The following is a 14032-nucleotide window of genomic DNA, read 5'->3' as shown; positions in this document are numbered from 1 at the left end:
TTGACTCTTCATTTGTCTTCTCTGAAGGCTCTTTATTCATAGTACCCTCTTCTAGCTTGTTGCTTCCATTTCTTTTCAGATTTTTTTTTTTTTTTTGTACCAGGGATTGACTCAGATCATTCTTAAGATGCTAATTAGAAGATTTTTAAAAGTTTCTTTGAGCCAAGTGTCACCTCAGGAGGTGAAGTCAGGAGGATAGCAAGTGTGAGGCCTCCGTGGGCAACTCAGGCAGACCCTGTTTCAAAACAAAATTAAAAGGGCTAGGGGTGGACCTTAGCAATAGAATGCTTATCTAGTGTGTGTGAGAGACCCTGGTTCAATTTCAAAAACCACAAATAATAATAATAATGATAAAAGTTCCTTTGTTTCCTTCTTTGGCTTTGTTTCTTCTGTGGTTGGGTTGACTTTTCTGCCAGGCTCATCTAGTAATCTTTAAGGTTGTAGGCTTCCTCTGATGCCTGGTGCTGTTTTTCTTGGCTACCGTTTCATATTTGAGGGCAAGAGGCTAGAAAAGGCAGGAAAGTTCATGGGAGACTGAGGGCCTTCTGTAGTCTCATACACTGAATATCCTAGACTCTGCTTCCGGTTAGCCAGTAAGTGTGGTGAAACCGTTTTTCCCCGCTATCTGTGTCCTCTCAATTTTGGGGGAGGAGGGGCTTTTGCCTGTATTTGAAACCATACAGTGGCTTCTCAGGCCACCATCTTGAGTTAGAATCTTGATGGCCTCTAAATTTGAAAAATCAGTGCATTTTATTTTAAACGTGGTAAGCAGAACCTGTCACATTCTTATTCTAATTTTACAGATTCTCCTGCACTTAAAGCACTACAGGATGACTTTCTGGAGTTTGCTAAAGATAAAAAGTTCCAGGTGCTGAATTTTGTAGAGACACAGCCAACAACTATTGGCAACATGATCAGACTCCATGTGGTGCCTGAGGAATCAGCAGGTAAAATTCTTGAAACTTTTGGGTCATTAGATGGCTAGTGGGCAGTACCTCACATTTAATCGTATCAGTTTATATCCAGTTTCTCAGTTTTAGGAGATACTTTTAACAAAGATCTAAAATCTAATTCTATTATTGTTTTAGCCACAGTTTAAAACTTCCCTGAAAACGTACAGCTTTGTCATTACCCTTCCCCTCTCTGTTTAACTGACTAGACAACAAAGGTTAACAGCCTACATGTAAATAAGGTGTCAGCAGTAACCTCCCTGCTGCAGGTCACACCAGGCGCTCTGGTAGCTGAATTAAAAGGGACAACTCAACAGATAGCTGCATTTGGAAACATTTTTTAAAAAATCTGTTCATTTAAAAGGTTTAGTAAATGTAGGATGTAAAGGCCCAGAAGCTTTAGTGAATGGAAGATATATTCAAGCAAGCAACACCCCAAAGTGGTAAAAATACTGATGTTAAAACTACAGCTTCTTCATGGTCCTGAGTAGAAGGAAATGGGTAATACCTACCAGTACAGGTATTATTACAGGTTAAAAACTTACAGCCTCCTTGAGGGTAGGCCTCAAACTTTTCTTCTTGATGGCCTCCTGTATTACTGTCTGTACTGTAGCTCCCCCATACATGTCAGTCCTTGAAATGCTTTCCTTTACAGTCAATTCCTCAGCTTGACTGAACCTATTTTAAAATTTAAATTTTTATTAGTACGTGTTTGCAGTACATGATTACATTTATTGTGGGGAGTTGATACATATACCTAACACATTTTCTTTTTACTTCCCTTTATCTTGTGGGGTTTATCACAACCAAGATAGCATTAAAAACTACCCGTTTGACTTCAGTCCTGACAAGGGGGGGAAAGCCTTTTAGATGTATTGACATATATTGACATTTTTGTTTTTAGACTTAGGCATTGGAGATCTAATTCCCGTGGATGTTAACCATTTAAACATTTGTAAGCCAAAGAAAAAGGATGGTTTTTTGTACCAGCGTACTCTACAGTTCATCCGTGAAACTTTAGCCAAAGATCTTGAAAACTAACTGCTGGCTTCTTCCATTTTTTATGTGAATACGTGCAAGAAAGCTGATACTCTTACCATGTAAGCCCTGAGTAGGATGCAGCAGCGTGGTCTAGAGTGGTGCAGACAACAGAGTATGGCTCTCCATTCACACACTGGAAAGCATGCACACCCAGTGGCAGTGACAGAAGGAGTGGCTTCTGGCTTACAGAAATCCCACAGTGCTGGGCCTGGTGACTGAGCAAAATTGCTGGGGCTAGAGAGACCATCTTCTTACCTGGGAGCCCTGGTGGGCAACTCAGCTCACCGTAAACATGCTACAGAGAGAATGCCTAAATGGAGAGAAGAGTGGACTAGACCATAGAAGATTCTGTTTTTGTTCTGGGTATCCATGTGCTGTAAATTTTAAAATATCAGTTTAAATTTTTAATGTTTAACTTTCAGTTGAATCTTTGTCTAACACGTTATCAATAGTATTAACTTTGTTAGACCTGTTGTCATGCATGGATGAGTTCCTTACATGTTTTTGTTTTCATATTGCTGAGGACAAATTTTTTAGAATTCCAGTCTATAGTAATTCTTTACAGACCATAGCTGTCCTATGCTTATCATGTGTCCCAGATAAGGATTTAATCCATTACTGACCAGAGTATGAAATAAAACTGTTGTAAGCATATATATATATCGTATCAACATTTTCAGATTTTTTTAGCTAAGTATACTTTCTTTGCTCATTTGTAAGTGGTACTAAAAATCTTGACAGGCTTTAGGATAAGCATCAAGATATAATTTGCATAGCTTGCAATCCAGCCTTTAAAAACATACAATTCATTGGTTTTTAGTATAGCTAGTTTTATAACCATCATCATCATCTAGTTCTAGAGTATTTCATTATTCTAAAAAGAAACTCACCAGCAGTCATTCCCCACTCCTGTGTCCCCAGCCCCTGCTAACACAGGTATGCATTGCATATCTGTGTTTTGGCCACCTCTGAATATTTCATACAAGTGGAATCATACAGTAGGTGCTTGTTTTCTTTTTTTTTTTTTTTTTTTTTTTTTTTTTTTGTCTTTTTCCTTTTTATCAGTACCGGGGATTGAACTCACGACCGCCTGCTTACAAGGCAGGTGCTTATGCCGCTGAGCTAAACCTCCAGCCCCCTAGGTGCTTGTTTTCTTCGTGTTTTCTATATACATATATATATATATATATATACATATTATATATCTCAGCATGTTTATTGCTTATGACTCAAATTATCCCAAATTTGCTATATTTGTTTATTCATCAGTTGTTGGGCATATAGGTTCTGTCCTTCATGTGGCTATTAGGAAATCATGATGCTATGATCATTTGTGTACAAAGTTGGGGGGGTTTTGGATAGATGTTTTTACTTATTTTACTCGAGCAGAATTGCTGCTCAAATGCTAAGTCTGTGTTTAACATTGTGAAGATGATGGACTTGGGTAGAGTGGGAGTGTCAAAGCTGAAAATGGAGCCCAGCATTTGAAGGTAAGCAAGGTCATCAGCAAACCCTATTGCATCAACTTCTAATTGTTTTAATTATATAGCCACAAAATGAATGATTTACCCACTCGTCTTGTGGTATGAATGTAGCTTAAGTGTGTTAGCTAATGGGATGACATGGGGAGAAGAGGTTTGATAGGTTTGGTGCTTACTTTTGGTTCTGTTTTCCACGAACTATGGCAGATAAACCACAGTAGAAGCAACTTCATTAATATAATGAAATACCTTAATACATTAATATAATGAAACACCTTCCCTTAAATTGCTAATAACTATCACAGCTGTGCTTTTAAGAAGGGTGGAAGAGACATCCAGTATATTGCAAAATATGTGGTTTTTTAGGCAAGCCTTTAGCATTTTTTTATTCTGTTTATAAAATGGTGAGTCAACCCTCCATTTATCAGAAAGACAAGGATTTGGATGAAGCTTATCATACCAAGTGAAAGGCAACATAATACAGCAAAATGAAACAAGTGTAATGAAGGCCAAAGAGTCGGTCTAAATGGAACATAATCTTGGACAACAAAGTAATACACAGAAAAAAGGTGGAGACATGAAAACAAATTGAAAACCAAACCAGTTAGCAGAATTATAGAATTTGTGGAAACAGCACATCAAAGTATATAAATAGCATTACCATCATGGATGCAGAACTATAATAGATGGAAAAGAAAAATAAAATTCTTAATTAGAAGATAATAGCCAGGGGTGGGCCTAGTGGCACTTTCCTGTAATCCTATTCTTTAGAAGGCTGAGGCAGGAAGATTGCTCTGAGTTCAAGGCCAGCCTGAGCTACATAGTGAGACCCTGCCTAAAAAAAAAAAAAAAAAAAATCAACTGTAAACTCAATGGACAGATATTATCAGTGAAAACCAAAGGAGTGGGGATCCCTGTGCTCCTGGTGATCCTGCCCCAGCCTTCCCCAGTGCTGCAATTACAGGTATGCCAGACAGATCTTATTAAGCCAAAGTCTATAAAGGGAAATAATTAAAATGCTATATTTGGAAATGCAAGCAGAGACCTCTAAAAAAAGTAACAAAAACCTCATGTTGGAAACAGTAATGTTGAGCAGGGCATGGTAGTACACACCTATAATCACAGCACTCGGTAGGCTGAGGCAAGAGGATCGCCTCCAAAGTGGTTCAAGGCCAGCCTGAACTGCATGGCAAGACCCTGTCTCAAACAAAACAGCAACAAAAACAGTAATGTTGAAAAACAAACAGTAAATTTTGATGCTCAGCTAAACTGCTTCATAGTACAGAGGAAATAATGGACATACTCAAGCCCACAAGGACTTGGGAAATACTGTTAATCAGTCATAGTTTTATCCCCTTAGCTTTGTTTGGTACCAGAAATTGAACTCAGGACTTTGTGCTTGCCAGGCAGGTGATGTGCCACTGAGTTACATCCCTGGCCCCCTTCAGTGTGATTTAAAATAATATCATATAATTAAATATATAGTTCATGAATTTTATCCTATGATTTTGGAAAAGATGCCCATGGTGTGTCGTTTGTATTTGTTACCCAATGCGAGTTTGAAAACAAAAACAAAATTCTGCGAGATGCTTCTGGTTGTAAACAAAAGCATCATGAGCCAAGGTACCACTGTATTTTAATGTAGTGTTTTACTACACAGATGCAGTAAATTTCTAGAGTAATGTACATTTCTGGGTAGATTCTGGGTGCATTTTCCTGTACTTACATGTAGTACTGAACTTGAGTGTTTGCTGTTTTGATACATTATTCTAAAAGGCTGTGGAGCAGTAAAAGTTATCATAGCCACTGTGTACACTGGTCAGGCTTTGCTATGTAACCTGGTAAATATCTTAGGAAAAAGTTAAGTTGAAAAAGTCATTATAAAATTTGACAGAAGGCTTTTCTTTCACTGATAGGAAGGTAGGTTGTTTTGATCTAATTTCCTAGTGAAGACATAAAAAAAAAGGAATGACTGATACATCTTAGCAGGGGAGGTACACCTTAAGTTATTCTCCCATTAGTGGAACTCAGTGCTTAACCACCCACAATTTGAATTATTTTGGCTATTATTTCATAGTTGGCTGGCTCCAAGGCAGGAAGCCTTGGCAGAGGGGCATTGTGGGCCAGAAGCAGAAATAGTGCAGGAAGAAGCAGGGGAGGGAGAGGAGTCTTTTCAGGCTGCTCCTACAGACCTGTCCACCTGCTAACAGCAAATGTGCTGTAACCCCCCATATCCAATCACTTTCCAAAAGTGCCACCTATGAGCACATGAGGGTCTTGGGGGACATCTAGGTAGAAACCATAGCAAGGGACTAGCAGTCAAAACTACTAGTCAAGGCAGGGGCATCTCTAGATTTTGCCATGAAAACTGGACTGTCACAACTTGGAAGTGAGATTGGGGCTATCCAGTCCCATGCCCTGTCCTACTGACCTGAAGAGACTTGTTCTAGAGAGAGATTGACCAGACCTGCATCTCTTGTGCCCACAGCCTATCACGCAAGTACTCAGGGTCACTCTTCTGCTCAAGAATAAATGTCCTTAAAAAAATAAAAATAAAAATTTAAAAAAGAATAAATGTCCTTACTGGCTGTGGTGCTGTGCGTCTGTAATCCCAGCACTTGGAGGCGGAGGCTGGAGAACTGTTGCAAGTTTGAGACCAGCCTCGGCTACAAAATGAGCCCAAGGCCGGCCTGAACTGTACACCAAGACCTTATCCCAAAAGACCAATAAATAAATAAATGAAAAATTTAAAAAATGTCCTCAAGTGAGGGCTGTGTATTCCTCTTTGTCAACATTTTGGGACCCACAGTTAAATCTTCAGTATCAGCAATGGGGAGTTGACAGCCAGCCTTTTCCATTCCTACACAGCAGCTCTCCCTTAAATTGCTCTTTCGTTCACTTCTGGCAATTCCCCAGTGCCCCATTCTCCTGGGATGGGACCTGCTTCTCACTCCCTGGACAAGTCATCTTCCAAAACCCTTCTTCCTCCAGTGCTTTAACCTGTAAACCTGGACAGCCCTCCTTCAAGGCTCAAGGGATAGTCCAGTCCTCACTTGCGAGGCCAGGCTATCACAGCCACAATTTCAACCAGATTCTGCATTTGAATAGCAAAGGCCTCTGCTGTCTTGATGGTATCTTACCCTGTTGCCCCTCCCTTCTGCAGATCCCATGCCTCACTTTCCGAAGCACACTTCGTCCAGACTGCGGGGCGGTACCTGGGGCTCCACCTTACCCCACCTCACAGCATCATAACTAACCACACTGCTCTCATCCAGTCAGTTCCCCTCCCAAAAACCGCTTGTTCTTCAGGCTTGCTGGGTTTCTTTGGCTCTAGATCCCCAATTTTGGCCCATAGCCAGACTCCTTTATAAAATAATGCTCCTCTCCCCCCAAAAAACCCCACACCTTCATGCCCTCTCTAGCCCAGGTTATCTTTCACAGCTGCTTTCAAACCACTTGTCATGATCTCAGTCACTCCCAATGTGCATAAAAATGCCATCCCATAGACAGCTAATGGCTGGTTCATAGATAAAAGTCCCTAAGTTCCTAGTGGTTGCCAGGTGCCATATACTATCATTTCTAATTCCAGTCACATAATTGAGACCCAGCCACTCCCCAGGAAAACACCTCACAACAGGCAAAACAGCCCTAATCAAACAATCTTGGATTCTTCTCAACTTTATTACTGTACAGAACTCTCCATCTCCAACAAAAGCCATGTTAAAAACAGACAGCCATCCTGCTACTAAAGGAGGCTGTCTTCCACTTACCCATTGGGCCTTGCAGCTCCTGACAAATCTGACAAAAGAGCCAAATACGTTGCTGTCACCCAAACTCCAAAAGACCCCATCACCTCACTTCTCTTGTTCTCAAATCTCAGCCATTAAACTCCACCATCCCTTGGCAAACATCCTACCTTGGCCTTCTTCCATGAAGAGCCCTGCCCACACAGCCCGCAGGGCTGGGTCCCCTTCATCCCTAGGACGTTACTCCTGTTCACCTCAGGCCAATTGAACCTTCCTACTACTGAGCACACTGTGGCTTTCTCCTTGCCCAGCCTTCACACCCACTCTTCCCTTCCATCCCAGCCAGCAGGCCCTGCTCAAAACCCTTAAAAAGGTCCCTCTTCATCCAACATGGGAGAGACCCTACATGGTCCTGATTACAGCACTTCCCGCTGACCTTTCTACCCTTACTCTGACCTCAAAACTCATTGTCAGGCCATTCTGTTTTTCTAGTAGGTTTCTCTCAGAAAGTGCTCAACTCATCACCTTTCCCTCATGAGAATTAATACCCTTTCCCCCAAACTCAACCTTGCTTCAGAAGTAATCCCTGGCCTCTGGCTGTGGAACATCTTTATCAAGTTCACTCCAACACAGGTTGTCTCCACCATCTGCCTCCACTTTCTATTGATCTAGCCAGCATATTGCCATTGGCAAACAGTGATTTTCTTGAGCTGTTCACTCAGTTCCTCTCTTGATAGGAATCAGATAAGCCATCGCTGTTGGCACCAGACCAGCTAAAGCCTCTACCTTTTCTCAGCTCTTTCCAAGTGAGTTCAGCCCCAGCCCCTGCCTGGTGGCTGCCCATGTGGACAATCTCAGTTCCTGACCAAAAGCAAATAAAACTCACGGCTCTGCTGCACGTGGACGTCCTGCCCTCAGCTCATCGCCACCTTGACTGGCCTGCCTGGCTGAACTCCTTGGCTTCACCGTTTCTCTTCCCTATCTAAGCAGGTACCTATTGAACTTGCAAACCTGCAAGATCAAATCGACTTGCTGGCTGCTGCTGTGTTCCAAAACTATCAAGGACTAGACTTGGTTTACAAAAAGGTGGGCTTTATGTCCTTCACCAGGGGGCCTGTTTCTTCACCAGGATGTTTGGACTCATATGAGACAGCATCATGAGGCTATGTGATCAAGTCACCACCCTATAAAATCAGGCCTCATCCTGGACCTTTCCTGGCTACCTGCCCACTTCTTGGAACTCCTGGCTCACACATCTTTCCTTGGGCCCACTGTTTCAATATTCCTCTTAATCATATTTGCCCCTAGTCTTCCCGGTTTTGTCTGAACACAAGATGTCTCAGTTCACTTCTCACGTGGCCATTGCCTTGTTTGTCACCAGCTCCCCTTATGGGCCCCACACTTTTACCCCTGCTCAGCCTAAAGCAGCTCAATGAGAACCCACACCCCCATGCTTGTTCCTTGTTACCTTTAAAAATCCAAGAAGGTGACAGATCTGACCCCCACTGGTCTAAGATCTCGAACTCGGGGAACAGTCACACGCCATTCCTTCATCCTCCTGAGCCCCCTGCACTTCAGCCCTGCCTGCCGTTGCTAATGGCCATGTACCCAGGTATTCTCGCTCCCCCATCTTTGCCTCACCCCACCTGAGCTTGTCCTACCAAACCTCCCTGTCCTTAACCAAAAAGACCCAGCTCGATAAACTGGACATGGACTCCCCTTTGTAGGTACTCTAGGAGCTCCCACACACAAGCTGAAATTTGGGCTGGCATTACATTTTTTTCCAAAATCATCCCTGTGTACCTAACAACTACTACTATGAGCATAGGGAGGAAATAGTTATATAATGTTAAATTTCTTCAGTTAATAGAAAAGACTATTACCCAACTCATTTTGTGAGGTTAACAGTACAAAAAGAGAAAGGTAACAAGCCCTCTTCACTAATGAATGCCATTGTAAAAGTCCTAAGTAAAACTATTGACACTAAATCTAGCAATATTTAAAAAGATATCTGTCCAAATTGGGTTTACACAGAATGTAAGTTTTGCTTAACATTGAGAAACTCATTGATGTAATTCACTGTTAGCATATAAAAGGAATCATCACCTTTATGCAGAAATATTTTGTTAAAGTTAGTGACCATTAATGAAAAACACTGCAAGCCAGAAATAGAATTTTCTTAATCTAGCAAAGGATATCTGAAGACAAAAATAATAACATAATGACAAATATTGTAACTTTCCTTTTGGGAACAGGAGTAACAAAGGGATGCTTACTATCAACATTTTTATTGAGCATTGTACTAAATTTTCTAATCTGCTCTGGAGACAAGAAAAAAACCCAAAAAGATACAAAAATGAGAGGGGGAAAAAAGTTCTTGCAATGGGGCCATGCTAATCTCATTATTGTTCCAATTTCAGTATATATGCTGCCGAATCAATCCATTCTTCACAATTACCATCCACATAATCCAAAAGAACTGACATACAGAAGTCACATATAATAGTTTAAAATTCCAAGGTGTGTTTTAGACTACTTTAACATTTTTCTAACTGACATCTCACAACAGGTGGGTTTCTTATAATGTAGTTGGAAGCCTTAAGAAAACAGTATACCTACCACATGAATTTTAAAGTAAAAATTGTTAGCTACAATCACAGCATTAAAGTTATGAACAAATGTTAGAGATATTTGTTGAAAATGTTTAGAATCAAATATAATGTTTCAGCAAAGGAAAAAATAAAAAGCAAAATGTTACTGTTAACATTTAGTTGATGTATGAAGTTTCAAACTACTCTCTCTGACTTCATATATGCTTAAATTTTTTCAGTAACAAATAATTTGAGAAACATTAATGTAAGCCTTAAATGGAGAAAAATATATTCTGCTCCTGGATTATCTCTGGAAGATAATCTATTCCTGTTCATGCAGCCCCATTTGAAAATTTCAAAAGGCTTTTTTTAAAAATGAAAATTTACAAATTGATTTTAAAATCTGTTCAGATGGGAAGGGGAACAAAGGAGGGGGCAAGGAAGGAAAGGAAAAGAAAAAATAGAAGGAAATAAAGAAAACAAAGCTTTTGTAAGTGAGGAGAAGAGGGGTTGAGGAGTGGGGAGAGGGATGGGAATGGGGGGACGCAGCAGCAAGATTCATCGTGTACAGTGCAGATTCCCTGTGAGGAATGGTATTCTGTATATCTAAAATGCAAAAAAAAAAAAAAAATTCGACTTAAATCATTAAGATAGTTTCAAAGAAAAAGAACACAGCAGGAAGGTGTCTTTACCAGGTTCATAGTTAAGTAAGACCATGTCATGAACAGAGAGCCCAGAGGGTCAGAATTCAGGTACAGTCATATGAAGAATTCAGGGACACACTCTCCCCAGAGACATGTTATTCTACCGGTCAGAATTAGCAAAGGCCATCAGTTATTCAAAGCCTCTAGAGATCTGAAAGCCTTGCATCAAACAACATATATTTAACAAAATCTAAGGCACAGAAGGTGAACCTTTTGGAGTTTTCAGTGATACAAGCTGCCTGCTGCAGCACATGTGCCACAGGTTCGCAACCACGGTAAGAAAGGATCTTGGTAAGAACAGGGGAAGCTGTCACAGCAGAGCTAAAACTATAGCCTTCACGTCCCCTGCAGATCCGTCTTGCAAGAGAGAACCTGTCCCGGCAGGTTAGAGAGGAGCTGACCCATCGACTCAACCTCACTCTTACCCACAAAAGATTGTGTTTTACAGCTAAAAGACAAAAACATGTATTGATGAAATCAGTTCCAAAAAATCGATTTGCACATAGCCACAAACAATAAAATGATATGTTTACTGGTCATATCATTAGGTTACACTCTAATAAAACTAGAAGTAATTTTAAAATGCAAAAATAACCAAGAGACCCTTTCCTTGGAAATTAGTTCCTTAAACCTTCAATCAAATAGAAAATAAAAGCAAAATTTAAAATTTAGCAATTAATAAGAACATTTCATGCCAAAATGTGAAGGATGCCATTAAGGGTATAATTATTTTAAAAAGTATAAACTTATTTTTATTGTTAAGTATGAAAGACTAAAATTAATAAAGCCCATTCAACTTCTCATTAAGATTAGAAAAGAATAAAATTTAGAAATAGAAAAAGAGCCAGGGATACATTTCAACAGCAAAGCACCTGCCTGGCAAGTGCAAGCTTGTGAGTTCAATTCTGGGTACCCACCCCCCAAAAAAGAAAAAAAAGATATATAAATTAAAGTTGAAATTAATGAAAATTTTTTTTTTAAAATGAAAAAGTTAGTTTATAAATATCAAGTTGTTATTTGAAAATGTCAATAAAATTAATCCTTCCGAAGCCTACCTAAGGAAGTAAGAACAATGGGTAACGTACTAATGCGACTGCCCTTCAGGAGTGTTGGGCACTGCTGCCTCTGGAGACTCTATTCTAGATAATTTGAAGAGTCGCTCAGTCCAGGAAAAGCCTGTAAACATAACCATTCCACCACAATTTACTTGGGTATCTCAGTACCCACTGCTTTTGTAACCTGTAGATTCAAACCCCAGGTCCTCTGAAATTCTTTCTCCTCAATTAACATCCTTTCTAGCTACATAAATTTATGTTGTTACTTTCTAAATCCTTATTTTTTCTGCTCTGCAAAAGACAACATCAAAAGAATGAGAAGGCAAACCACAGACTTAAGAGAAAATATTTGCAAAAGACACATCTTGATAGAGGACTACTAAATGAAATACAAAGTACTTAAAATTCAACAGTAAGAAAAAAATCAACATTAAAAAATGAACAGTCCAATTAAAAATTGACTTTGCATAGATATATCATGTCACCATAGATGGCAAAAAAAAAAAAAACCCTTGATTTTTAAAAACTTAAAAAAATTTTTTTTGGTGACAGGATGGCCTTGAACTCACTATGTAGCCCAGGCTAGCCACAAACTAATGGTGACCTTCCTGCCTCAGCCTCCTGAATGCTGGAATTACAGGTGTGTACCTGCACACATTGCAAGCATTTGAAAAGATGTCCAAGATCACATGTCATTAGGGAATTACATATTAAAATGAGATACCACTATATACCTATTAGAATGCCCCAAGTCCAGAAATGCAATACCAACTGCTGACATGGATGTGGAGTAAAAGAAACTCTCATTGATTGTTGGTGGGAATACAAAGTGGTACAGCCACTTTGCAAGGCAGGAGTTTTCGTGTTTTGGTGGTACAAGGACTTAAACCTAGAACCTTTGCACTAAATTAAACTTTCAGCCCTTTAAAAAATTTTTTTTTTTTAATTTTGAAAACAGGATCTTGCTAACTTGTCTGTGCTGGGCTCGAACTTGCTATCTTTCTGCCTCGGGCTCCCAGAGTGCTGGGATTATAGGCATATGTCACCACACCTGGCTGGAAAGCAGTTTCTTATAAAACATGCTCTTATTAAATGATCCAGCAAATGCAGGATTTGGTATTTTGAAAGCTTACATGTACACAAAAACCTGCACAATGATATTTATAGCAACTTTATTCATAACTGATAAAACCTGGGAGCAATCAAGATGTCCTTCAGTATGAATAAACTATAGCACATCCAGAGAAGGGAGTATGATTCAGGACTAAAAAGAAATGAGCTGTCCCTTCATGAGAGACATGGAGGAAACGAAAATCTATTTCAAGTCCAAGAAGCCTCCGTGAAACTTCTGCACAGTCTATGATTCCAACTCCATGGCATTCTGGAAAGGTCACAACCATGGAGACGATAAAAAATACACAGTGGCTCGGATGTGGCTGGGTGGGGAAGAGACCCAAGGCAGAACAGCACTTTTAGGACAGTGAAACTGCTCCGTGAGATACTGTGGTAGGGCCGCTCGTCCAAACCCCTAGACACCCCAAGAATGAAGGCAATGGATCTATGGGTGACCATGACATGTCCATATTGGCTCACAGGTTGTAACAATGCACCATTCCGGTGCAGGATGTTCACAATAACACAGGCTATGTGAGTGGGGAAGGGACATACGGGAACTCTATTTTTGCTCATTTTTTCCTGTCAACTTAAAATTGCTCTAAAAAACAAAATGTGTTAAATAAACTATTAGAAATTCTCAACACCCGTCTCCAAATCTTCCCTACCCTCTCTTGGCGATCACTCATTTGTACTCTTTAATGCACGATGGAGATATAGGTGAACAGTTTGCTTGCGATAAGAGTGAATTTTAAGCCAAACTTTCTCACTATTTTGGCAAGGCCAGGTTGGCACCCAGCTGTCTCCTTACTCCTCACCCAGACCACAGGGTGAAACCCTCACATGAAGCAAATTCAGTGTGTGAAGTACTGGTCAGGAAGGACTAATCGCATTTACTAGAGATCACTATATTCTTATTCCTGAAAAATCACCCAAAAACATTATGATCTATATTTTGTGTATTAATTACCTTAGAACAAACCTGGATGGAACTTGAGGAATAGGTACTTTCTCCGGCTTCTACACAGTCACATACTTCAACCATGTCCACGCTTCCAAGTTTGTTTGCTCTAAAGTCCTGCAGAAAATGAATTGTTGGAAGTTTTACAGTGTAGCATAAGATTATGTGCTATGGTAAAGCAGTGGTTCCTGCTACTGCCTTCAAGTCAAAAATTCTTAACCTGTTACTTTTTTTCAACTTAATATGGTTTAAGAAACAAAGAAACAAAAACCCAAAACCAAAACTCACACAGATGAATAACTAGTAATGGCAGTTGATCCAAAACAGAAGGCTAATCTGGGATGATAGCTGAAAGATGTTTTCATATCTGGAGAAAAAAAATGAGCCCAA

The 14032-nt window shown here is 40.0% G+C and overlaps 1 protein-coding gene across 6 annotated transcripts in view; it reads left to right on the top strand.

Moving 5' to 3' along the window:
• Positions 1-2645, top strand: part of Serac1 (serine active site containing 1) — a 94649-nt gene extending 92004 nt beyond the window's left edge. For all 6 annotated transcript variants that reach the window (XM_013151084.3, XM_063232956.1, XM_013151085.2 and 3 more), the window contains 2 exons: positions 804-947; positions 1855-2645. In XM_013151084.3, coding sequence (XP_013006538.2) covers positions 804-947; positions 1855-1991 — 281 coding nt within the window. In that variant the 3' untranslated portion in view covers positions 1992-2645. The remainder of the gene's footprint in view (positions 1-803; positions 948-1854) is intronic.
• Positions 2646-14032: the final 11387 nt, after the last annotated feature.

The sequence above is a fragment of the Cavia porcellus genome, unplaced genomic scaffold (genome assembly GCF_034190915.1).
Source record: "Cavia porcellus strain 051 isolate PalLab524CR breed Dunkin Hartley unplaced genomic scaffold, mCavPor4.1 scaffold_22, whole genome shotgun sequence".
NCBI classification, from domain to species: Eukaryota; Metazoa; Chordata; class Mammalia; order Rodentia; family Caviidae; genus Cavia; species Cavia porcellus.
The sequence above is the reverse complement of the archived record's forward strand: the minus strand, read 5'-3'. Positions and strand labels throughout refer to the sequence as shown.